Source organism: Nicotiana tabacum, chromosome 7, assembly GCF_000715075.1.
Source record: "Nicotiana tabacum cultivar K326 chromosome 7, ASM71507v2, whole genome shotgun sequence".
In the NCBI taxonomy this organism is placed as follows: domain Eukaryota; kingdom Viridiplantae; phylum Streptophyta; class Magnoliopsida; order Solanales; family Solanaceae; genus Nicotiana; species Nicotiana tabacum.
In genome coordinates, this window is record NC_134086.1 from 163200601 (window position 1) to 163225805 (window position 25205).

Consider the following 25205-nt stretch of genomic DNA (forward strand, 5'->3'; position numbering starts at 1 on the left):
ACAACATTATGGAGCAATCTAGATACTGTTATGCACCACTTATTGATGTTGGTTAACTGGTGATGCAAACAGTGAAAATCTTGTTAACTTTATTCAAGTACTAACACTTTGCACAAAAAAAATGACAGTCAAATATTCATGATCAGAGTAACTTTGCTTTCTAAACAGATGAATTGAGTTGCTATATTAATAATACTACTATTATTTACAAGTAAAAACTGAACATAATTCCACTACACAAAGGAGGAGCTGGTTCACTGTTCAAAGACTGAAAGACCAATTAGTTGCTTGGAGATTCATAGAGCAAGTGATAGTGGATAACCATCAAAAAGTAAAAGTATATGCACCACTTATTGATGTTGGTTAACTGGACGAGTTGATGTACTCTCCAATGATTGACCCCCCATATCTCTTGTCTTGGACTCCTATGAGCTTTTGCCAAACAGTTCTTGTCTGTAATGAAGGGAAGCAAATCTACAATTTTTAGTGTTTTCCCAAGTAATAAAAAATACTTACTCTGGTGACAAATCCACGTCAAGAGAGCTAAAGAGGGTATAGTGAAAAGCATCATCCAAGTTGGTGTTGAGAGAACTATGATTTTCCTCATCTACTACTTCTGAGTGGTCCCCTTCATCATCTCTTCTCCCAAAAGACTTCAACTTTTTTCTACAACATAATTTGAGTTGGTCTTCCAAGATACTCCTTTCTGATTCATGCTTAAGTACAAGCCATTGTAATGATTGGATTACTTCTTGGTCATGTAATTGCTTCTCCTCAGCCAACCTTTTATATTGATTTGCTTCCATTTCAACCAAACTCTTTTCATTCTGTAGCCGCAAAATCATTGCCATTGTTTCCTCAGCTGCTGTTGCTGCTGCCATTCTCTCCTTCTCAAGTTCCAAAGAAGCAGCATTTGCTCTCTGCCTCTCAATCTTAACCATTTTTCTCAGTGACAAAACATCAAACAATTTATCTTCATCACAACACTCTTGTTCATCATCATTCAATTCATCGTCTGAAACACACTTCACTTTTTCCTCTTCTAATAACCCATTCTTGCAAAATTTCATCTTTGCACTGCATTTCTCATCAAAATCATTTTTTGAGCAATACCCATTTCTCAATTCACCTGATTTTCCACAAAAATCACAAAGAAAACGGTTCCAACCTTTGCAATACCAACTAAACTGCAAGACCCTTAACCCCAAACCGAACAACAAGAACAAGCCCAAAACCTTATACACTTGCCCAAACCACCCAAATACCAGAAACCCAAACCCAAAATCAGCATTCAGACACAAATGCTTCAGCCCTTCAACACAGTCCATTAAAAATAAATCCAGAAAATAACCCAGAAATCTTTTATTAAAGTCAAAGACTGCGCACAAAATGAACAAAAAACATACAAGACGCATAATCTGCATGTGGGTCTCAAAGTTTTAAATGCCACTGTTTGTATATACCAATAACCCAATCCAAAATTAAAAAAAAAAATGCAAGCGCAAAGAACTATGAATAACACTTCTTTTTTGGCTTCGAGATATGGGTTTTTGTTGCTGAATAGTATAGACTAGACTATAGAATAGAATGAGTGAAAAAAGACGAGTGTAAATTTGGGTATGGAAAGGAGGAGGAGAAGATGAGTAGATAGGAGAATGACTATTGGGAAGTGAGAAATAAAGGTGAAGAGATCGAGGGACAAGGCAGCCATCACTCAGTTTTATAAGTCAGCAACGGACTGAAAGATTGCTGAATAATGCCGCATGATACGGCCACGATGCTACGTTTCGTTGTACTTTTTCGTAATTTACTATAGCGTACCATGTCTCTGCAGTGTTCTATGCGGGGGCAATTAGAAGGTTACTATAATCCTATGTTGTTAGAATTATTTCTAGATTACCAAAATATCCATTTTAATCCGTTGTATTAGTTTTTTTCCTAATCTTTTAGATATGAATTTCATTTCATTTATTTTTTAGATATTCATTGTATTAGTTCTTCATTTCGGGATTTTTTTTTGGATAAAGCACATTCTTCTGTGTTCTGATTTCTGGGTTCGTTGTTGTCGTCGTTGTTGTATAAAACACTATGGAGCTATTAAAACATAATAATCATGCTGTTATTTATTAAATATGATGTTAAGTCACAGATAAATATTACTCCTATGATATATCATATAAAATGTTTGAGGGACGTTTATGTTATTACAAGAAGATATCAAAATAAATAAATTTAAAAGAGGAAATTTGACATTCCTCTTCCCCATGAGTTCTCCCAAAAAAAAACTTTAATAAGCATATGTGAAGTTTGTTTTCATGAAAAAAATGAAAATGAACACGGAGATTAATTGCTTTATCTGATTTGATGAAGGAAAAAAAGCGTGAAAACATTGTTGATTATGCAAGATGGATGAAATGAAGTGACCGTTAGTTTGTTGTTTGCCTAAGCTTATAACCGTATCAAATTCATTTACACATGAAAAGAAATACAGAAATATATGCAACAGCATATTTAATTATTATAATGATAAAAACAGAATATCTGTCAGAAGTTAATATAAAATCTCTAACGGAATATCTGTCAGAAGTTAACATAGTGTCAAACATTATTGTTTGCCGGACTGGTATGCCCCAAAAAAATATTAGAGTGCTTATTTAAAGAAGAAAAAGTTTTACTGTACTTCAATTATCAAAATTGCATTCAAACTCAAATCATTGGTTATATGGTTGTTTCTGAAACTATTTAAATGAATTTCAGTCTCAAATAAATTTACTTGGATTTCACAAACTAACTTTAGGGATACTGTTAATATTATCTTTTTCTCTATATCTTTAGGTTCTTTAGAAAATTATCTTTTTTTCGTCAATAGTAGTTTGACTTGCCTTCTTCTTTTTTCTTTTAGATAATTTCGTTCTACCTTTCATTGAAAGAAGTGTAAATATTAAATTATTTGAGTGCCAAATTTGTTTAGAAGTAAGTCACAAGGGTGTGTGGAAACAATGTCCATAGCTTCGTATACACTTGAAGGACGGTAAACAAGAAATTCAGTGCCATACTATAAAAGCACGAGAAATAGGTACTTTTGAGGTTAGATCCCAAAGTTTTTTCACTACTCAAAAGTCAAAAGTTATGAGCTTCTTTAAGAGCAACTGTAAATGTTGTCATCAGAAACAAAGGCAGCTGGAATTGGGACATTCCCATGGAATAAAAGAGGTTTGATTGTTGGTGTTTTGAGCTGGATCAATTAACAACAACAATAACATACCCTGTCAGTGGCGGAGCCACGTTCAACCAAGGGGTCGACACCCCTTCGCCAAAAAATTACACTATATTAATAGATAACTTTCTTTGTTTTATGTATTATATCTAATTTTTCTATTTTGATAACCCTTTATGAAAATTCTGGCTTCGCCACTGTACCCAGTATAATCCCACAAATGGGGTCTGAGAAGGATAGTATATACAATGACCTAACCCCTACCTGAAGAGATAGAGACACTGTTTCTGATAGACCATCGGCTCAAGAAAAGTGGAAAGGAAGAGAAAGGAAGAATAAGAAGAAGAAAGAGGGGGAAGAAACAAAGAAGAGGTAGAAAAAACACAATAAGGAAAAAGGGGAGAAAAATAGCATCAAATAGTAACAATCAGGAAGCTACAATTTCCAGTAGCAATTTTCAAAAACAATGGACGTGGTTGCTAAGTACCAGATATAATAATAAACTAGAAGAAAATATCTTTCAACCAACAACAAGAATATTACTAGTACTACTAGTAAACCTAGGAGAAACTCACAACTACCTGTCAACCCACCACCTTAATCCTCGACCTCCACACCTTTCTATCGGTAGTCATGTCCTCAATTAGGTGAAGCACCGACATGTCCTGTCTAATCACCTCTTCCCAATACTTCTCTGGCCTACCCATGTCCTTCCTCAAGCCCGCCATGGTTAACCTCTCACACCTCCTGACAAGGGCATCTATATCTCTCCTCCTCACATGCCCAAACCATCGTAGGTTTGATTCCCGCAACTTGTCTTCCACGGATGCTACTCCCACATTGTCCTTAATAGTTTCATTCCTAATCTTGTCTTTTCTGGTATGTCCACACATCCATCTCAACACCCTCATTTCAGTCACGCTCATCTTCTGGACATGGGACTTCTTGATAGGCCAACACTCAGCTCCATATAACATAGCCGGGACGATGTGAACATATGTCTCGATATATCAGCCTAATAATGGAGATTGAGAAAGTGAAGGTCGACTGCCGTTGGGGGGAGGCAGTGCAAGTAGAGATTCCTTCACGCGAAGAAGACATAACCAAACACAAAACTGGTTTCCTTAGTGTATACACATATCCTTTCATCTTAGGCCCGGTAGAAGCCTCTTTGCCATCGATAGACCCAGTGATCCTTGATTTATGTAGACAATATCGGGGGGTGACGCTGGGACAAATCTATCCATCATTCTGGCGCATCGTTTATCTGATTAGGTATCTCTCAAACATGGTCGAGGGGATGCCTTTTACCCTTGATCATCTCATTAGACTGTATAGCTCCCAACTTTATCGAGGTGGTCTGATTAAGTTAAAACGTCGATCCCCTAAGCCCTTGTTTGCTAGCTTTGACAAGGACAAGGACCGAGGGTGGATAAGCCGCTTTGTCCGAGTCAGGACCTCAGATCTGATCCTTGCTGAGAAAATGTCATTCCCCGAGGAATGGAATATAAAACGTAAGTAAACATATTTCGCTAATCGAACATCTTTTCTCGCCTTCAAATTAACTCCCTTTGATGATGCAGCTGTCGAGTGGTACCCCAGTGATGTCAATAGTCTCCCAGGCTAGGTCCGACAACTTGATTCGGTCTGCCCATGTGTGAAGCGCGTGTGGCGCGATTTGGCTAAGACCTGTTGGAAGGCCAAAAACCATGGTGAACTTTTATTTTTGCCATACTCGAGCTTCGTTAGAAAAGATATTTTTTTATAGAATTATTACCCTTTATGCTTATGCATGCCTTGGAGAGGCCGTTTTGATGAGGGAACCCCCGTCTGGGGAAGCGGATATCCTGAAGCCTGCCAAAGAGAAAAAGAGAAAAAAGAAAACACCAGCCGAGTCCTCGAAGCCGAAGAAGGCTAAAGTTCAATAGCTTAAGGTTGATTCAGCGGCCTTAACTTCGGAAGTAGCAGAGAGCCCCCAAGCTAGGGGCGAAGAGAAAGATGACTCCCCACTAGTGCCCGGGGAAGGAGGAAGCATGATAGCTTCGGATCTTGCTGAGCCGATGGCTGTTGAGCCGACGACAAATAAACCAGAAGTTGCAGATGTTGTCTAACCTCAGGCCGAGGAGGCTCTCGAGGGTGGGTCAGATGATGTCCCTAAGCCGTTCGACGGCCAAAACATTTCTCGAGCCGAGGGGTGTTTGGTAGATGATTTAGGGGAGCCCAGTTCTGAAGTTCCCCGGAGGAAAGAAAAATCCCCAATCAACCTAGCCGGAGTTATTGACGTGGGTGATTCTCCGCCGGGTCCGACATTTCCTCCGATGGAGATACGAGATACCAATAATAGAGAGACTTTCAATGCGGGGGCATCCCTCGAGGAGAACGACTTGTTTGAAGGACACTTCACTGGGGTCGGAGAAAGCCCTAAGCTTAACGCCTCGCTCATTTTCGAGGAAGCTGAGAGGCTCAGCAAACAGGTAATCATTCGTCGACTATGCTCTGAGCTCTGATCCTCATCTTCCTAATTTTATTCTTTTATGCTTTCAGGTTATAGTGCTTTACAATCAGGCCTTTGCTATGTCCCAAGCTAAGCTGGCCCACTATGAGAAAGAGTGTAGGAGGCTCTCATCAAAGGCTGACGAGTTCAGAGTTCTTTCTACCAAGAGGGAGGAAGAACTTTGTGACCTTCGGGCTCGTTTGGAGATGATGTCTCGAGAGCGGACCGGTCTTGCCGAGCAGGTAATACGGTCTTTGCATGCCTTTATTTTCATGCTTATCCGACTTTAGCGTTTAATACCTTTGGGTTGATTTTTGTAGCTTGAGAAGAAAGATGCCCTGATGAAAGAGAGGCTTAGAGCCAAGGATACTGAGGTTCTCAGACTCAAGTAGTGTGTATACGAGATAGCCTCTGAGAGAGATACCCTCCAGGGAAAGTTGACCTTGGTTGAGCATCACCTTCAGGATACAAGGGCGGATAGTAGCAAGTATAAGGGTCTCCATGCTGACTCGGTTGTCGCGCTATCCGCAGCCAAGTCCGAAGCTGATGCGCTCATATCCTCATACTGAGACGATGTTTCTGCTACCAATGCTTGAGCTAAGAAGATATCTGAAAAGGCCGAGCTTGAGTTGACCCAAGCCTTGGAGCGTGCTCGATTAAGATCTCGAAGACAGGCTCTCGAGGATGTATATGCATGGGGCATCGATTTGTCCGTTGAGATCGAGAAGGTGAAGGCCTTAGAGGAAAAGTCAGCAGCTCCGCTTACTTCTGGTGAGGATTCAACTAGTGGCTCAGAGAGCAGTGAAGATGAAGAAGAAGTCCCCGAGGGGGAAGAAGCCGTTGATGACCAGGGTGCCGAGGGTCGAGCTGTCGAGGGCGCAACTCTTGAGGGAACTTTATCCGACCAAGTGACTTCGGCCGAGGAATAGGCTTTCCTTTGTTTCTGTGTAAAGGCTCTTCTGGGCCTTGTAAACATCTTTTACCAATACAAGAATTTCTTCATTTCGCCATCGATCTGTGTTGAGCCCCATTCTGACTTAGTTTGTGAAAAATTCAAGTGTATTACTCTAACGATTAGTCCGAATACTGGACCCGGAACATAACAAACCCTTAGGTTTTTAATTGATTGATATGATGCTTCTTAAAGCCCTTTGTTATCTCTTTGACTAAGCTTGGATTGATTTGATGCAAACTTAGGTCATCGGGACTTCTAAGTTCGAACTAAGTGAGAGCTGGGTCTCAATTTTTCTGAAATAATGCTAGCCTTTTTAGGCCTCGTTGATAGTCCTTGATTGAGAGTTTTCTCGAACTAGCCTTTGGACTTAGCAACCGGGAGTGTTTGCTCGATCATCTGAAAATAAGGATAGGCCTTAGGCTTTTACAAACAGTCCCCAAGTGAGAGTTTGCTCGAATGGGGTAGTCCTCGGGTGAAAATTTGTTTGAATTTGAAATAAAGATAGCCCTAAAGTATTATATACAGTCCTCGAGTGAGAATTTTCTCGAACTCAGGTAGCCTTTGGGCTTGATAGTGGAGTAAATGTTTGCTCGAACTCGAGATAAAGATAGCCCTGAGGCTTTTTAGGCTGGCCCTTAGGATCTTATGTGTTGGCCCTTAGGCTCTTTAGGCTGGCCCTTAGGCTCTTACACATTGGCCCTTAGGCTTTTTTTTAGATTGGGTCGATGCGACCTCTAAGATGGATATAGTTTTTCCTTATTTTGGCTAAAGACTTTTGATTATGCCTTGGCATGTTTTATGTTTGTCCGACTCTTCGACGGCTCAAACGAGAACCTTGGTTATGAGTCGATATGTGACGATAGCTGAGTACCTCTGGAGGTTCACTCGAAGGCTGAATTTTCAAAGCCTTTTCATCGGAGGATGATTATTTTCGAAGCCCTTTTATTATTCGGAGCTGATATATCGAAGTTCCTTTGCTTATGCCGAGGGTAGCCTCATTAACCAGTTCTTTTCGAAGTATTTTCGAAGTATTTGGAGGCCTTTAATTTTATGGTGGCGATCGGACGTCTCCGAGCCACGTTATTACAGCTGAAGCCTTTTGAGATGACCGTAGTCTTTATGTTCAGCCGTAGTCTTTAGCCCCTGGGTAAGATGACCTTGGCATCTGTATCGAGGGTATGCCTTTTTAGGGGTCTTATTTGATATAAAGCCTCAGCCTTAATGTCGGGGTTATACCTTTCTAAGGTCTTATAAGTTTGTGCATGCCTTGTTGAAGTCTTACAGATTTGATGTTGCCTCGCTGAGGGCTTACGAGCTCGAGGTTGCCTTATTGAGGTCTTACGAATTTGAGTTTTTGATAGCTTGACGAGCTGACTGTCGATGACAGTCCCCGAGTGTTCGAGGATTTTTTGCCCTTAAGCAGTTTTGCGTGAAAGTAGTGAACTTCTTAGAGTGTTTTGATAAGAAAAGAGTCTTCCTCATTTATTTGATATATGCGTACATGTTTTTTGCTTTTGGAGGCTCGATTATTCTATATGTACATGGTTCATTGACTATTTGGCCCAATACAACATTCCCCTGTCGAGATCCTCCTAGGCATAGTTCGATTTCTTTGAGGAGGTGACCTCTCAGGATGGTGCCCCCCCAGTATTTGAGGTTGATCGGAGAGAAGCCTTGAATACTTGATGAGTTCTCCTCGGGTAGCATGTGGATGTTGCCTCATTAAAAACCTCGCTAGTAAAACCCATTTGGGATAAAACCCAATCAAGGGAAAAAAGAATGCAATACATGCTTTAAAACCCAAGGTCTTCGAGTCGAAGGGTACTTTGGTGTCTCCCATCGAACGCCTGTAAGAAATTGGTATGATGCATAAAACGAAAAAGGGAGAAGGTTATACCTTAGCAATAATAGCATTTGAGCATCGATATGTTCCAATTGCTAGGAAGTTGCTCGCATCCATGGTGCCGAGTCTATAGGACCCTTTGCCTACTACTCTGAGGACGGGGTACGGTCCTGCCCAGCTTGGGCCTAGCTTCCCTTCGTTTGGGTTTCGAGTGTCGAAGGTGATTTTCCTTAGGACTAAATCCCCGAATCCGAAGTATTGGAGGTTTGTTCTCCTGTTTTAATATCTCTCGATCCCCTATTTTTGGGCGTCCATTCGGACTAGTGCAACCTCTTGCTTTTCAGCCAGTAGTTCGAGGGCTATAGTCATGGCTTCGCTTTTTGAGTCCTCAGTGGCATGTCGGAAACTGGAGCTTGGCTCTCCGACCTCGACTGGTGTCAAGGCCTCAGACCCGTATACCAAATAGTCAACGTATTTATTCCTCTAATCCCATGTTAAACTTGCTGAGTGATCTCGGCGTGGCCTTCCTCAATTACCGACTTGGATAACTGTACAATAGCCCTAGGGAGTATGTCATCTTCTTCAACGGTCAACCTCAGGTTCGCGAGCGCATCGGCCTCGCTGTTCTGATCTTGAGGTACGTGGACCAGAGTCCACTCTTTGAAGCGATGCAATGTGACTTGGAGTTTGTTTAAGTATCTTTGCATTCTGTCTTCTCAAACCTCGAAGCTCTCGTGTACTTGATTGACTACCAGAAGGGAGTCGCATTTCACTTCGATGGCCTCTGCTCCTAGGCTCTTGGCCAGCTCGAGACCATGTTCTTCCCAAACCAACACACCGCTTACCGCTACTTCGGATACGGCCAGATATAGGTACAACGTTTCATCTTCCTTCGGGGTATGGAGCAAAGGCGGGCTCGAGAGATACCGCTTTAATTCCTCTAAAGCATGTTGGTATTCCGGAGTCCACTCAAAGCTATTTTTCATTTTGAGCGAGGAGAAGAAATGATGACTCCGATATGATGATCTCGAGATGAATTGGCCTAGGGCCTCTATCCGTCCGGTCAGCCTATGTACGGCCTTTACATTGTTCACCCCTGTGATTTCTTCAATGGCCTTGATTTTGTTGGGGCTGATCTCGATCCTTCTATTCGATACCATGAAGCCTAAAAATTTTCCCGATCCTACTTCGAAGGCACATTTCTCAGGGTTGAGCTTCATGTTGTAGCTTCTAAGGATATCGAATGTTCCCCGCAAATAAGTCAAATAGCCCTCTGCGCGCAGGGACTTAACTAGCATGTCATCAATGTAAACTTCCATAGATTGGCCTATTTGATGTTCAATCATCTTATTAACTAGGCGTTGGTAAGTAGCTCCTACGTTTTTTATCAATCATCTTATTAACTAGGCGTTGGTAAGTAGCTCCTACGTTTTTTAGCCCAAAGGGCATTACATTATAACAATATGTACCGTACTCCGTGATGAACGAAGTCTTTTCCCTGTCCTCTGGGTTCATTTGAATTTGATTATACTCGGAGTAGGCGTCGAGAAAAGTGAGGATCTCGTGGTCGTCCGTGGTATCGATCAAGCGATCGATGTTGGGCAATGGGAATGAGTCTTTGGGGCAAACTTTATTCAAGTCTTTATAATCTGCGCACATTCTCAATTTATTTCCCTTTTTGGGAACCACCACTAGGTTAGCCAACCTATCGGGGTATTTCACCTTCTTAATTGATCCTATTTTTAGGAGTTTGTTACCTCGTCTTTGATGAACGCATATTTTACCTCGGGCTGAGGCCTCTCTTTTTGCTTAACCGGTTTGAACCTGGGATCCACACTTAGTTGATGGTTAGTTATTTCCGGTGGGATCCCTGTTATGTCTAAATAGGACTAAGCAAAGCAATCAATGTTGTTAATGAGAAATTGGATAAGTTTTTTCCTGAGTTCGGGGGTTAATCCCATTCCTAGGTATACCTTTCGATTTGGAAGATGTTCAATCAAGATGACCTGTTTGAGTTCTTCGACCGTTGATTTTGTTGCGTCCGATTCCTCGAGGGCAACGAAGGTTCAAGGAGTGAGGAAGTGTTCCTCGCCATCTTCATTCAAATGTTCACAGACCACCTATTCCTAAGGGTTCAACTCGTTTCCTAACTCATCCTGGACGGGGAGAATCGATGTTGGTGCTATGTCGTTCACTGCGAACATCTCCTTTGCTGCATGTTGTTCCCCGTATACCATTTTTATACCATATTTTGTTGGGAGCTTTATCATCCGATGAAGAGTTGATGGTATCACCCTCATGTTGTGGATCCACATCCTCCCAAGTACGGCGTCGTACCTCATGTCACCTTTGATGACATGAAACTTGGTGTCTTGAATTGTACTAGACACGTTGATTGGGAGTCTGATCTCTCTCTTTGTTTTCTCGCTTGCCATGTTGAATCAATTGAGTATTCAATAGGTGGGTATGATCTCATCGAGCAGTCTGTGATGCTCCACCACAATCGATCTGATTATGTTGGCCGAGCTACCTAGATCCACGAGCACACATTTAATTTGAACGTTATTCCAAAGAAAAGAAATTACCATTGCATCATTATGTGGTTGAGACAATGTCTCGATCTCCTCTTCGCTGAATGCGAGAGCATCTCTGGTATGTAACTCCGAGTTCGCTTTTCCCTAGCGATGGATATTTTCGTTCGCTTGACAAAGGGTCCTTGTGGGGCGTCGACCCCTCCAATGATCATGTGGATGATGTGTTGTGTTTTCTCTAGTTCGTTTTTTTCTTGTTCGCCTCTCTTTCCGGAAATTGGTTGTTAGCTCGGTCGCCGAGGAACTCCCGAAGGTGCCCTCCATGATCAGTCGGGTTACCTCTTCTTGAAGCTATCTGCAATCCTTAGTCCTATGACCGTGAGTGCCGTGATATTTGCATACCAAGTTAGGGTTCCTTTGTGAAGGATCTGAGAGTGTGGGTTTTGGCCACATGGTATCTCTGATTTTACCTATGACCGATACGATGTCCGATACATCGATGTTGAAGTTGTACTCGATAACCAGGGTGCCTCTGCCGGTCCAGTGTCCCTATTGAATCCAGCTTTACTCATAAGTCCTTGGGAACTTTGACTTCGATCTGTCCTTTGATTGCCTCGAGGTGCATTACGCCTCGGGGCATTTCTTTGATCTTCTCAATACGACTGTTATCTTTTGCTTGTTCGGTCTCGACTCTCTTTCTATAAACCTTTGTTCCATTATTAAAAGCCTGCTAGGATATACTGAGCCGGAGGGGGCTCTCGGTTGGTTGTCCTCGACCCTGCTTTTTGATTGGCATCTGTTGCGTACATCTGTCCAAGTCACAGCGGGATACTCAACCAAGTTCTGCTTTAGCTGCCTCGAAGCTATCAAGCCTCGCTCGTTCAAGCCCTGAGTGTAGGCCCGCAATGCCCAATCATCGGCGACCGACATCAATTCCATTCGCTCTATATGGAGACGAGATACAAATTCCCTCATCATCTCGAATATTACTTGGAGGCTGACTCCTCCTTCTTCCATTCCTCATGCTTCTTCGCCTCTAGCCTGGGCTTCCCTGCATCCATTCCTTGCGGGGTCTACGCCTGCTTCCGTTTTCAGAGCGTTGTGGGAGTTGATATCAACTGACCCTACGTTTGGCACTCCCTCAGGATTTACAGGTGGTACATTGAGCCCTATGCCACTGTTTTCTCCAAGTCCCTCGCTGTTGTGAAGGGGTGCATTTTTTGTGCTAGACATGATTAAGCCTGAAATCAAAGAATCTTTGACAAGAAAAAGTGTGAAGAGCAACGTGTGTTATGAGAAAACTAGCACCAAAACAATCACTATTATTTTTAGCTCCACGGTGGGCGCCAAACTGTTTACCTTAAAAATGGTATTAACAATTATAATTAATTTGTGGTTCTAAAAGTACGTAATTTATATTAATACTAGTTGTTATGAGAATAATGCTAAGTATAAATGAACAAGAAACAATAAGCAAACTAGTGTGGTCTCAAGATCGAGAGCCTCGAGCTCAACAGTATGAGACCTCGAGGGCAGCCTTTGAAAGTTGATGATGAGTAATAAATGAAGAACAAATGAACAAATACAATAAATGAGAAGTAATAAATGAAGAACAATGTAATAAATTTGTAGAGTAATTGTTGAGTATTTTTGGCAAGAAAAGCAGAGAATGTCCTATTGTATTCAATATTCTGTGTGTTACAAAGTAAAACAGTCCTTCCCCCCCCCAAAGAATGTTTGGGTCCCCTTTATATATGAGGAGTGAGTCTCAGCACAATACAAGTCAAATCACGACTGGAAAATGCTATTGGTGTAGCTATATAACAGACTTGTACGGGCTTGTATTGTCTTCGTAGACTCTGTCAGCTCTAATCACACGTCATTGGGATTTTTCCGCCTTTCCATAATGGTCACCTGTTTTATACTGCCTCGAGATTGGCCATAGTGAACCTTCGATGTGCTCCATCGAGGGACGCACCTCGTGGTCACACTTCACATTCTGCTTCGAGCTTCTCGAGGTTGGGCGTGGAGTGCCACAGTAGCCCCAAAGTCGAACTCCTCGATTTTGGCCGTATACAAACTACGACACAATCCCGTATATATTCAAGGCAGAATAGCCTGGTAGACACCTCTACTTATTCCGTTTTGATATCCCGATCCCCTTATTTCATGAAGTTTCAACCAGACATTTGATCTTGTACAAATTAATTTTTTTAAACCCTTATGACCGTTGACCAAATTGATGTGACACTTGTTTTACTGAATCAGACAAAGTGTGTGATTACACGTTCCAAAAAACAAGTGATTGAGTAATTTTGATTAAAAAATATTAAATAGATAAGAAATGTAATGCCAAACAAATTTCTTTCCCTCCCCTCCCTCTTATTCCCCTGGCCCATTCGATTCTCTGTCTCCACCATAACATCAAGAGCTGCTACATTTTTTTGCTTCTCTGCCAATCAATTTACACTAGTCTCTTCTTCTCTGTTTTGTTTTTTTTTTGTGCTTGCCCATTTAGTTTATCTCAAATTTGTTTTAAAAAAAACTTTTAAACATCTGTTAACCATGGTATTTTTAACCATAGTTTCTTAGCAAATAAATCTTTTTTTCATAGCGTGTTCTTTCTCTCTTTCTGGGTGGGAGCAGGAAATGTTCATTTTAAGAGGTGGACATATTTGATATTTGTAGTATTGAGATTTGGTATTTGTGAAAGTTGGAATTTAATAGGCAAAAGAAGGGTCTCCATAGTGAGTCTCTTCCATCAAAGTCCCTCGAGATTCGAAGTGATCTCCTAGTGATGTTCGATATTTCGAGGATCTATGATGTTACTCGCTTGTCATGGACATTGACTCGTTCGATTCCTGGATTTTGAGAAGGTGACGTGAAGGTAAAGAAGATAAGAGGTGAGGTAGAGAGGCTAGCAAAGATGGTAGAGTAGACTTACAACAATGGAGAAAAATCATGACAAAAAGAAGATAAAGTGGTTTTGGTTGTGTGTTTTCAGATGGAGGACAAAAGGGTGGTGGTGTGTGCTGGTGGTTGTAGGTGGAGGAGGAAGAGATTAAATGGGGAAAAGAGAGAGGAGGAAGGTTGGGATACTTTTTTAGTTGGAGAAAAAGGAGATGAAATTGGGAATTTTATAAAAAATAATATGTTATTAAAATATATAATGATGTGGCATTAAATAATTTGAGGTGGATATGATATGTCGTTCATGTCAGGGCGAGTGAGCAGCACACACTATAGGAGGTGTTTAAAACTTATGTTTTGGTTGAGTTCAAGTGCTTGATTAAAACTTTATAGAGTAGGACTGAGATAGGGACGGAGATATCAAAATGAAATAAGAAGAAGTCTATTAGCCTATTCTGCCTATATTCATTAAAGAATCTGCTGCAGTATGCTATTACTTGCACGACATGGTATTGCTACTTGCTATCAACTGCATCTTATAGTTACAATTGTTCAAAAACAGTCTTTCTACCTTTACAAGGCAGAGATAAGGTTTGCGTACAATTATTCTTCCTAGATCACACTTGTAGGATTATACTGAGTCTGATGTTGTTGTACTACATGGTGAGTTCTATATGGGTGGGTGGGGTGGGGTTGTCAAATGTCAAGCATCTTAATGGTCAACTCAACTCAACTATTTAATCATAAAAACTACCACAAACTTGTGTCCCCAAGAGGTCAACTATCTTGGAGCCTACGGTTTCTGCCTTTGTGGTGCTCTTTTTCTTTCAATATAAAAATCAGCAGGAACATGGAGTCAAACTCTATTTAAAGGTTCTTATTTTAGCTTCCAAAGTCACCCTTATCTGCTTCATTCCTTCCCCAAAAATGGGTCGTCAAAAGAAGAAGGAAAAGCTAGTCAAACCTCAACAAAATGTTAAAAACTTAGTCGAGCCATGGCCAAATCTCCCTCAACAACTCCTCAACTTTATTGGAAGGCAAAATCCTAACGAACCTGATCGAATGCAAAACATCAGCTTTCGCGGTGTTACTAAATCATGGAGAGCAGCATCTAAGCAATGTTTCGCCAATGCACGATTACCATGTCTTGAACTTTCTCATAGCAAAGGTTACTACCAGTCCAAGACTCAACAAGAGCATACTCTCAACATCTCATTTCGACCAGGTGAATATTGGTGGTACGGTAGAAGACCATGGGATAAACCTTGGACTCATTTTCATGGTTGTTCACACGGGTTGATTGTCGCTGGAGGAAAAAATCCAGCAGATTACAATCTCATGGTTCCAACAGCAGTAACCAGTTATTGGACTATTCCTCTTTGGGACACCACTTTCCATTCAAGTTTGCAACTCTGTCTTCAAATCCTTCAAAAAATTACAAGGACTGCTCTGTGATGGTTTTAACTGGCTGTTCCAATCCATTTTTCGTGGTTTATCAGATGGGGCGCCAATTCAAATGGATTAAACAAACAAACAGTCTTGTCGATCCAAATTGTTCAAAAAGACAACTTATGATACTTACTAATGCTATTGGCTTTGAAGGAAAGTTTTATGCATTAAGTTTGCAGGGTACTTTAGCAGTAATTGAAGAGGTTGAATATGAATTTCAAGTCACTAAGTTAAGCAGAAGCCACGCTGTTCCAGCAGTTTTCTCAAAACACTTCACAGAGTATATTCTTGAATCCAATGGAGAGATCTTGTTGATTTTCTTGATATCAAAACAATCAACTAAGAATGTGGACAAAGTGGAAGTATACAAGCTACAGATGGATGATCTATCATTAGTAAAAGTGGATAATCTTGGAAATAGAACAATATTTGTAGGGAGTAATTCTTGTATGTCAGTTAATGCAAGTCAACTGGGCTGCAAAAGCAACTGTGTCTATTTTAATGAGGATGCGACTAATACGTGGCAATTTTATGAAATGGAAAGTGATACTATTTTGCCATGTTTTGATGAGTATGGTTGTCAAACAAGAAGTCCAGTATGGGAAGAGCCAATAGTGGAGAATAATTGCTCGTAAGAAGAAAAAATGTGTCAAACTCAGTTTTCAATTGTCAATAAAAAATGCATTCACCTTCGCACCTTCCTACCAAGGGTTATGTACTCATAAATCTGTAATCGTGTCATGTCTTGTCTGATTACCTTACCCCAATACTTCTTAAATGGTTAGGGGTTAATGTTTGAGTCCTCACTATCCTTTCTATTTATCATAGCCCTGGGGCTTAATTACTCGATATTGTTATTGCATGTCATCTATTTTATGGTTTTTATGCTTCTACTACTATTTCTATGGTTTCTGCTAACGTTGCTGATGTCTTCCTGAGTTGAGGGTCTATCAGAAATAGTCTCTCCGCCCCACCAGGTAAGGATAAGATTCCCGTACACACTACCCTCCCCAGACCCCACTTTGTGAGAATTTATTGGGTCGTTGTTGTTCTTATTGTATTACCAATAATTGCTTGTCAAAGGAACAATACGTCAAATCTAGTTTGTCACTTTGTCTTTTGTTGTACAAGTATTAGAAAAGTAACTACTTTTTAAAAATTGAAAGTTACACAACTTTTCCCAAATATAATAGAAATTTACTAAATAATTCTAATAAGCTAACTTAAGTGGAATCTTATTTTCTGAAAATCCTATTTTTTTTTTGAAAAAAATCTTTTGCCATACCAATAAATGACATCACAATTAACCAAACAATCAATATATGCGTCTGTACTCGACAGAGATATGGAGTAAGGTACTAACATGGCTGGGAATAACAAGACAAGTTTATAGCTGGGAAGATAAAGTTGAATGGGCCACAAAAAATGTAACTGGGAAGGGAGCTAAAGCAGAACTCTACAGGTTGAGCATGGATGGTGCAGTATATAATGTATGGATTGAAAGGAACTGCAGAGTTTTTCAACAAGTAAAGAGAGGAAGTGGGGATATCACAAGGCAGATTATACGTGAAGTCCATTGTCGAGGAAGTATACATAGCACATTGAAGAAAGAGCTACAATTTAGAAATTTTTACCCATAGCTTAGTTGAAGATAGGTGTTTAGAAATGATGTACTAAGTTTGAGGCCATATGTCCAAACTCAACGTTTGCTTCTGATTATACATGTAAATATTTACTCTAACTATTAACTTTTTATAATTACCATATATATATATATATATATATATATATATATATATATATATATATATATATATATATATATATATATATATATATATATATGCGTCTTAGGCACTGGCATGCTATTTAAAATATAATATTATTTTTTATATTTAGTAATTCTTTAATTTTAATATCCTACATGGCATGTTTAAGACTATAAATGATACTTTGGTACATTATATGCATTTTTAATTTAAAATCAAGATAAAAAAGCTTTATGATTTATTAAAACCCGAACTAGTCAAACTAGTAAGACATAAATTTAAAGGAAAAGAATACTTATAATTTATGCAAATTAAATCGTTTTAAGAGCCTTAAAATATATTTAAGGCAACCTGATTACACAAATTAAATTTAATTTGCATAATCAGAATTAGGGGTGGCAAATGGGCGGGTTGGGCTAAATTTGGGCGGGTCAAGATGGGTTAGGTCAATAAATGGGTCATTGCCCAACCCAACCTAAAGTGTACTTAAGTTAAGATGGGCTAAACAATGAGTCATAACCAATCCGCCCAACTTGACCCATGTTTTTAAAACCATGGTCATCTTGCATACAAAGTCTTTTACCTTAAAATGTGTAAGTTAAAATTTTTTTTGGGGGGTGGGGTGGGGGGAGGGGATTGGGGCGGGTGGGTGATGCAGAAAAATAAAAAAAAAGCAGAAAATAGAAAATTAAAAATTAAAAAAAAGTAACAGAAAATAGAAAATACAAAAGAAAGGAAATTTGTTTTTGAGGGGAGGGGGTTTTGCGCGCTGGAGGAGTGGGGGGCAGGGGGCAGGGTGGAGGGGTGTTGTAGAAAAAAACAGAAAATTGAAAATACAAAAAAAAGTAAAATATTTTTTTTGAGGGGGGGGGAGGGTTTGCCCGGATGGGGTGGTGGAAGGGTGAGGGAGTTGGTGGTGCAGAAAAGAAAAACAGAAAATTGAAAATACAAAAAATAAAGTAAAAATATTCTTTTAAAGGGAGGAGTGCAGGGGGATGGATGATGCAGAAAAATAAAAGAACATAAAATTAAAATACAAAAAAAAAAGTAAAATTGGGGCAACTAAATAAATTTCTATATAAGTCGTGTTGAGATACCTTTTATTTTGGGTGAGTTTCATGAGTTTTATTTGGGCTGCTTAATGAGTTATAAAATATAATGTGTTAACTTGGGCTCAGCCCAAATTAACCCATAAACTAAAATTATGTAACCCAACCCATTAATTTCTTAGCGGGTTAGATGAATTTGGGCTCAAATTACCGCCCCTAATCAGAATATCTGTTCATTATACTTGGATATCAACCTAATTACTTGGTCACTACTCAGCAGATTATTTTCTTTTCTAATTAATAGGAAGTTTTCTAACTTAATTTTAACACATTAGGGATCGTTATTAACACCAAAATAACATGCCGAGCTTATTCCAATAATAAAATTCTAGATTTGTCTATCATTCTTGTATAGGTTTTGCTTTCTTCTCCTGGCTTAATGGAGAATTCGAATGCGAATGGTGAATATGAAAATGAGAGGATTACTACTTGTCTATGGATGCTACCGGAGGATTGTATTGCGAAGATTTTGGCCTTTACAAGCCCTCTGGACGTTTGCCGTTTTTCTTTAGTCTCTAAACCGGTTCGACCCGCGGCTGAGTCGGATTCCGTTTGGGAAAAATTCTTACCCTCCGATTATGAGTCCATCGTTGCCGGATCAATGAGTCCGATACCCGATTTTCATTCAAAGAAGGATCTCTATGTTCATCTATGCCATCATCCCCTCTTAATTGATGCAGGTCGCAAGGTATAAAATGAAAAATGAAAAACTAGTAAAAATATGCTTCATTGATTTCTTAATTTTCGATGCTCACATCATTCGTTAGTTCTGCTATAATTGTTGATACATTAACAAAAGGATTGTAATTACACTTCTAAACATGGAAAAGAAAAAAAAGGCAACTGAATTTGTCTGCAATCCCAATCTCACGAGGTATTTTGGGTTTGGGGGTCCGAGAAGGGAAGTTAAGATTTTGAATTTTTGGTTCTGAATTTAGAAAAATCAGCTTTCTGGATAAATTATTTTTACACATTAAGTGAAATTTTTTAACACAAATATTGCCGAAAGTACTAGCTTCTACCGAACTATAAGCGGACTATTGTGAAGAGCATGGGATTGACTATGGAGGATGTCCTTAAAAATATATTACTTAATAAATTTAATAAAATAAGAAGTTTGACTCTTGAAATTCTAGTGTATTGTATAAATTGGGACAGAGGGAGCATAAAATATGTTTTTATAAAGTAAGCTTGTGATCTTTTTTTCTCACTCATGGGGTGTCAATTGTCAACTTGTAACTACTAAATTATTGCTTATAAATCCTACCATACTTGTTTCCCTTGGGTAGAAAACAAAAATTAACATGAAAACTTAAGTTGGTAGTAAAATTTTCCCCCTGTTTGCCTCAAAATTTAGTGCTTTTTATATTTATCCTTTAAGACATCTCTTGTCGTCTTGTTAATCCACTATAGGTACATGTTAAGCTTGTCGTCTTTCATTAGTTGTGCGTTTCTTATTTTATGCTATTGTTCAACAGAGTTTCTCACTGGAAAAATGGACTGGAAAGAAATGCTACTTTTTAGGTGCAAGGGATCTTAATATTGCATGGGGTGATACACCAGACTATTGGAAATGGACTTCACTACAAGAGTCCAGGTTTGCCATTTTTTAGCGGATATCTACTATCCTTTTCTTGAAACAGATAGTACATGCATTAATGACAATTGTTTGTCTAATCAGGTTTCCAGAGGTGGCTGAACTCATACTTGTTTGGTGGCTTGAAATTTGGGGCACAATAAGAGCTGGAATTCTGTCACCACAGACTTCCTATGTAGCTTACCTTGTTTACAAGTTGGAAGATGAATTCGGGTTTCATTATCGACCCTCAGAGATTTCAGTTGGAGTTTCTGGTGTTGAATTCGACAAACGATTTGCATTTTTGGTGCCAGATGGTAGACCTCAACGGCGTAATCGCTATGTGGAGTCAGATGATGATTATGAGGAGCCAGTTTATACTCCGCCCTCTGATGTGGTTAGGTGTTTGCCGGAGGATGCTTCTACTCCCTTGCAATCTGATATTCAACGTCCTAAACTTAGAGATGACGGCTGGTTTGAGATACAATTGGGTGAGTTTTTTACTGAAAATGAAGATGATTGCATATTAATGAGTATGAAAGAGGTGAATGACAGTGTATCTCAAAAAGAAGGCCTTATTGTTGAAGGAATTGAGATAAGGCCAAGAATGGGTTAATTATCACATTTTTTAGAAAATATTTTTGACATACAGCTACCATGTATTCCGAATAGAACATGTTTCTTTTTGGAGCACTCCTCCATTTCAAGTATGTTTTGGTGCTATGGTAACTGGCTTGTTGTGTATAAACCCATACTAGACTTTATTGTTTCAGAACCATAATCATATAAACAGGTTAACAAACTAGGCTTGCAATTTCCATTTCAGAAAACTGCCAATTATTAGTGAAATGCTCAGTGAATTAGATGACATGTTTGACCAATTAAAACCCACCATGTAGTAAAAAAGCATAAGTGCAGAAAATATATGAACTTCAGTTTAAACAATTGTAAGCATAAGATGCAGAAGACAAGTTATTTTTCAAGAATCATCCTTGTTTTACTGTTGAGAAGTTCATAGTTGATACTAACAAGCAATACCCAGTGGCGAAGCTAGATATTTCTCCAAGGGTGTTCAAATTTAAAAGAAATGAAAAAAATTTCCGGCAAAGGGTGTTCAATATGTGTTACATACCTCTAAAACATACCTCTAAAACGTAATATTTTACTATGTACACAGTGCAATTTTTGGACGAAGGTTGAGAAGTTCACAGTTGATAATAAGTAGCAATACCATGTCGTGTATAGCATAATGATACAAAATTTTTATTATGGGGGATTGAGTCATAGTTGCTTGGTTGATTGTTCATGTTGTATTGAGAGAATAATTTACATAAGAATCTGAAGAACTGTACATGTATATAGTCGTGTTAAAACAAAGTGACCATTTTCCATGCTTTGCTCCCATGGAAAATTTAAATATTATAGTGATTAATCAGGAAGAAGAAAATTACTGGTTGCTCCTGGTGATCAATTCTACATTAAAGATTCAATACCAAAAAGGTTGCTTTCAGGAGCAGGTGATATTGCTTTTGCTTGCATGTCAAACAGCCACCAGTTTCCACTTACTTGCTCAGTAAAATATATGCAATTGGTCCTGCATCCTAGCTTGCTGCCATTAATCCACATACAACATTCTTCCTCCACAAACAATGTTCTATGCCCAAGGCTTTCCATCTTAACCCACAACAGTTTTGGAATATCGAGCCTGTAAACTTCAACATCATCCACTTTTTTTATGGATCTTTTAGAGATCAAGAAAATCAGTAATATCTCCCCTTCTGATTCAACTAAAATTTCCCTGAATTGCCTTGAAATAACAGAAGGAACAGCCCTGCTTGAACTCATCTCAGAGACTCTAAGGCTAGAATCAACTTCTTCAATAACTGCAAGTGTCCCCTGCAAACTCAACGCGTAGAATTTTCTATTAAAGCCAATGGCATTTATGAACTGCAAATGTTCACCTGAGCCAAAGGGGTCAGTGAGGTTACAGTCTTGCTTCCTCCACACACGTTCTTTTCCGGCCCTCGTTTCACAGAACACAAAAGCTGGAGAAGCAGCACCTGTTAGCACCATAATCATACAAGTTTTTCCATAATCATTGAGACCTATGGGTTGAAATGTAGATAAAGTTGCAAACTTGAATGGAACGCGGGTATCCCAAGATGGAAGGTGACAGTAGGTCTCTCTGTAGGATTTCCACAATAAGATATCATCCGGACAGCGTCCAACTGCTATTAGTGAACCATGAGAGTGACCCTTGAAATATATCCAAGGGTCCTTCCATGTCCGCGATCTTCTACCATAAGGCCAGTAATATCCTATATGAAACCAGATATGAAAGCAGTGAGAATGATTCTCGTTTTTTTGAATTTCAGTGAGTTGTGGCCATAGGGATTTTCTTATTGGGATACATTTTTTAGAGTGTGCTGATCTCCATGACTTGGTGACACCACCAAAACTGATGTTTTCCATTAGACTCGGTTCATTTGAGATTAAGCTGGTGAGTTCTTTGGGAAGATTTGGCCATGGCCTTGGGCTGTTATTGGCTTCTTTCTTTGGTGAACTTTGATTCTTATCCTTCTTGACTTTTTGAACCATGCGCTTTTTTTTTTTTGTGTGCAGAAATGGGAGCTAGAGAAGGAAATGGTATGGGAATATAGCTTGAGGCAGGCTTAAAATAATCAAGATCAGATGTGGCCACCAAGTAACCGTAGACTCCAAGTTAGTTGATCTCTTGGTGCACAAGGTTAGTGGTAGTTTCTTTCAATTAAATAATTGAGTTGACCATTTAGATGCCTTATTAATATAACATCTATCTGGAACTCACTGTGAAAAAAGTAGTAGTGCAGAAAGTAATATATGGGCTCCAGTTTGAACAACTGTAATTTTGAGATGCATAAAACAAATTATTTTTCAAAGATCGTTTTAGTTCCGAAAAGTTCATAATTTGATAACAAGTAGCAGTAATCATGTCCTGCATGTAACAACATAAGACATCAATTTCTTCACTATGCTACCTACATTTCGATTCAAGGACAATCCACACTTTTTAAACATAACCTAAGTGGTCTGAATTCAATGCCATTATTTACAATTAGCTACTCATCAATAACATGGCATCATACCAATTTAGTCTTTGTTTTTGGAGTATATAAATTTAGGATCATCTTTGCTAATGAAATGTGTTAATAAAAGCATCAAGGGAGTCAACAAAAAGTTAAAACTATGGAGAATCACTCCATTCAAGATAAGTTGGAGTAAGATTGAATATGTAAATTGCAAGTTTAGCCCCCTTTGAAGGGGAAGTGGAGGAAATGAAAACTCAGCCTATTAAAAGGAATTCCTTCAAATCAAAACTTGATCTCTACTACTTGTTGTATACAACAACAACAACAACCCAGTATAATCCCACTTAGTGGGGTCTGGGGAAGGTAGTGTGTACGCAGACCTTACCCCTACCCTCGGGTAGAGAGGCTGTTTCCAAATAGACCCCCGACATCCTTCCCTCCAAGAACTTCCCACCTTGCTCTTGGGGAGACTCGAACTCTCAACCTCTTGGTTGGAAGTGGAGGTTGCTTACCATCAGAGCAACACCAGCTGTTTATTTTATTAGCCTTAGGCTCCAAGAATCAAGATAGTTGACTTCTTCATAAATTATTTTTGTATATTCATATATATCCAACTGATTAACAAAAACAACAAACAAAAAATAATTTATGAAGAAGTCAACTATCTTGATTCTTGGAGCCTAAGGCTAATAAAATAAACAGCTGGAACAGGGAGACTTAGACTATAAATGCATTTTTTGGATTGTTAGACAAGCTCCAGAATTAGTCCTTGTTTCTTTTATCCATTATCTATACATGGCTCCGAATGATAGGAGAAAACAGAAAACTTCATCTAAAGAAGAGCCTGCTTATGTGGAACCATGGCGAAATCTTCCTGAAAAGCTACTCAACTTTCTCAAAAAGCAACCAACACATTCAACTCTAGCAAAATCTATAGGTTCTGCTGGTGTTTCTAAATCATGGAGATTTGTATCCAAGAAATGTGATTCCATCGCACAATCACCATGGCTTGAGCTCTCAAATGAACCTCAATACTATTGCAAGACTCAGCAGCATTCCTTCAGCCTCTCATTTGAAGAAGCCGGTTGCTATTGGTGGCATGGTAGAAGAAGGCCGCGTTATGATCCTTGGAAGCATTTTCATTACTTCTCACCTTGGTTGAATGGAGAAAATATACCCATTGATTGCTGTTTTCTGAATACTTCCAAAGGCTATGCTCATTGGGCTACTTCCTCATCCAATGCTAGAAAATCATTTATGTTTCCCTTTCTAAATTCTTATCCTTACTACTCTCCTTTTGTTGGTAGTGGATACTGTTGCTTTCCACCATTTGTGGTTTATGAGTTAGGAAAAACCCAAAAATGGATGAAACAAGAAAGCAGTGAAAATGGAGTTATTGATCCGAATGATCCAAAGGCGCAACTGATACAATTCAGTAATGCCATTATCTTTGAAGGGAAGTTTTATGCACTAAGTTTGCAGGGGACTCTGGCAGTAATAGAAGAAAGTGATGAATCTCAGTTTCAACTTACGCGACTAAGTAGAAAACAAGCCATTCCTTCGAGCTACTCAAAGCATTTCATAGAGTGCTTTCTTGAGTCTAATGGGGAAATTTTGCTCATTTTCCTAATTTCAGAAAGATCAAACAAGATGGTGGACAAAGTAGAAGTGTTTAAGCTGCAGATTGAAGATTTGTCATGGTTAAAGCTGGACAATCTCGGAGATAGAACGCTATTTGCGGGGATTAATTGCTCTGCTTCAGTGCCTGCAAGTCAAGTTGGCTGCAGAAATAACTCTGTCTATTTTACTCATAAGGGAATTGATGGTTGGAGACAGTATGATATGAGAAGTGGTTGCATTTTGCCCTGTTATGATAGTGCTGGTTCTGAGATAAAAATTCCAGAGTGGGAGGATCCAGAAACTAAAAAATCGTTACGTCGACGTCGACGATATTGAAACATATGTTTCTGTCCAGTATCTCGTCTATGTTTTGCTATTATTATGACATGTTAGTAACTTTGTTATTGTGTGAAATAAAAGTGAACAAAAAGTCTGACTTGTTTTGAGAAGCTTTACCTATTTTGAACAGAAATTATAATTCCCATTAATCTTGGAATCTGTTGTCGAGACAAGAAAATTTTCGTGATTTATGCGCAAGTTTCAGAAAGTAATCTTGCAGCCGTATTGTTCATCCTAATCTTTATGTTTGTTTTTTATATTTTCTTTTTAAGATGATTTTTTGGGAGTGAAGAATTTATTGGTTATGAGTTGACTTACTGATATT

General features: G+C 39.1%; 3 protein-coding genes across 8 annotated transcripts; 1 reads left to right on the plus strand and 2 right to left on the minus strand.

Annotated features, from left to right (window-relative positions):
* Positions 1 to 419: 419 nt before the first annotated feature.
* On the minus strand, positions 420 to 1808 carry LOC107791369 (protein FLOURY 1-like). The gene has a single exon (XM_016613419.2). It carries the CDS (start codon positions 1422 to 1424, stop codon positions 513 to 515), a length of 912 nt encoding a protein of 303 aa, XP_016468905.2. The 5' UTR covers positions 1425 to 1808; the 3' UTR covers positions 420 to 512.
* A 1993-nt stretch (positions 1809 to 3801) lies between these two features.
* Positions 3802 to 4194, minus strand: LOC142162397 (uncharacterized). Its single transcript, XM_075218748.1, has one exon. It carries the CDS (start codon positions 4192 to 4194, stop codon positions 3802 to 3804), a length of 393 nt encoding a protein of 130 aa, XP_075074849.1.
* Positions 4195 to 18520: 14326 nt separating this feature from the next.
* Positions 18521 to 25092, plus strand: LOC107791371 (putative F-box protein PP2-B12). Of its 6 annotated transcripts, none has more exons than XR_012693642.1 (6): positions 18521 to 18965; positions 19756 to 19874; positions 19959 to 20344; positions 22229 to 22353; positions 22476 to 22599; positions 23734 to 25092. XR_012693642.1 is itself a non-coding variant. In XM_075217984.1 (5 exons), exons 1-5 carry the CDS (start codon positions 18657 to 18659, stop codon positions 22527 to 22529), a joined length of 993 nt encoding a protein of 330 aa, XP_075074085.1. In that variant the 5' UTR covers positions 18521 to 18656; the 3' UTR covers positions 22530 to 25092. The 6 variants fall into 6 exon arrangements, 2 of the variants coding, with proteins under 2 accessions (XP_075074085.1, XP_075074086.1); XR_012693643.1 differs by having other exon boundaries at positions 24558 to 25092; XM_075217984.1 differs by having other exon boundaries at positions 22476 to 25092.
* Positions 25093 to 25205: the final 113 nt, after the last annotated feature.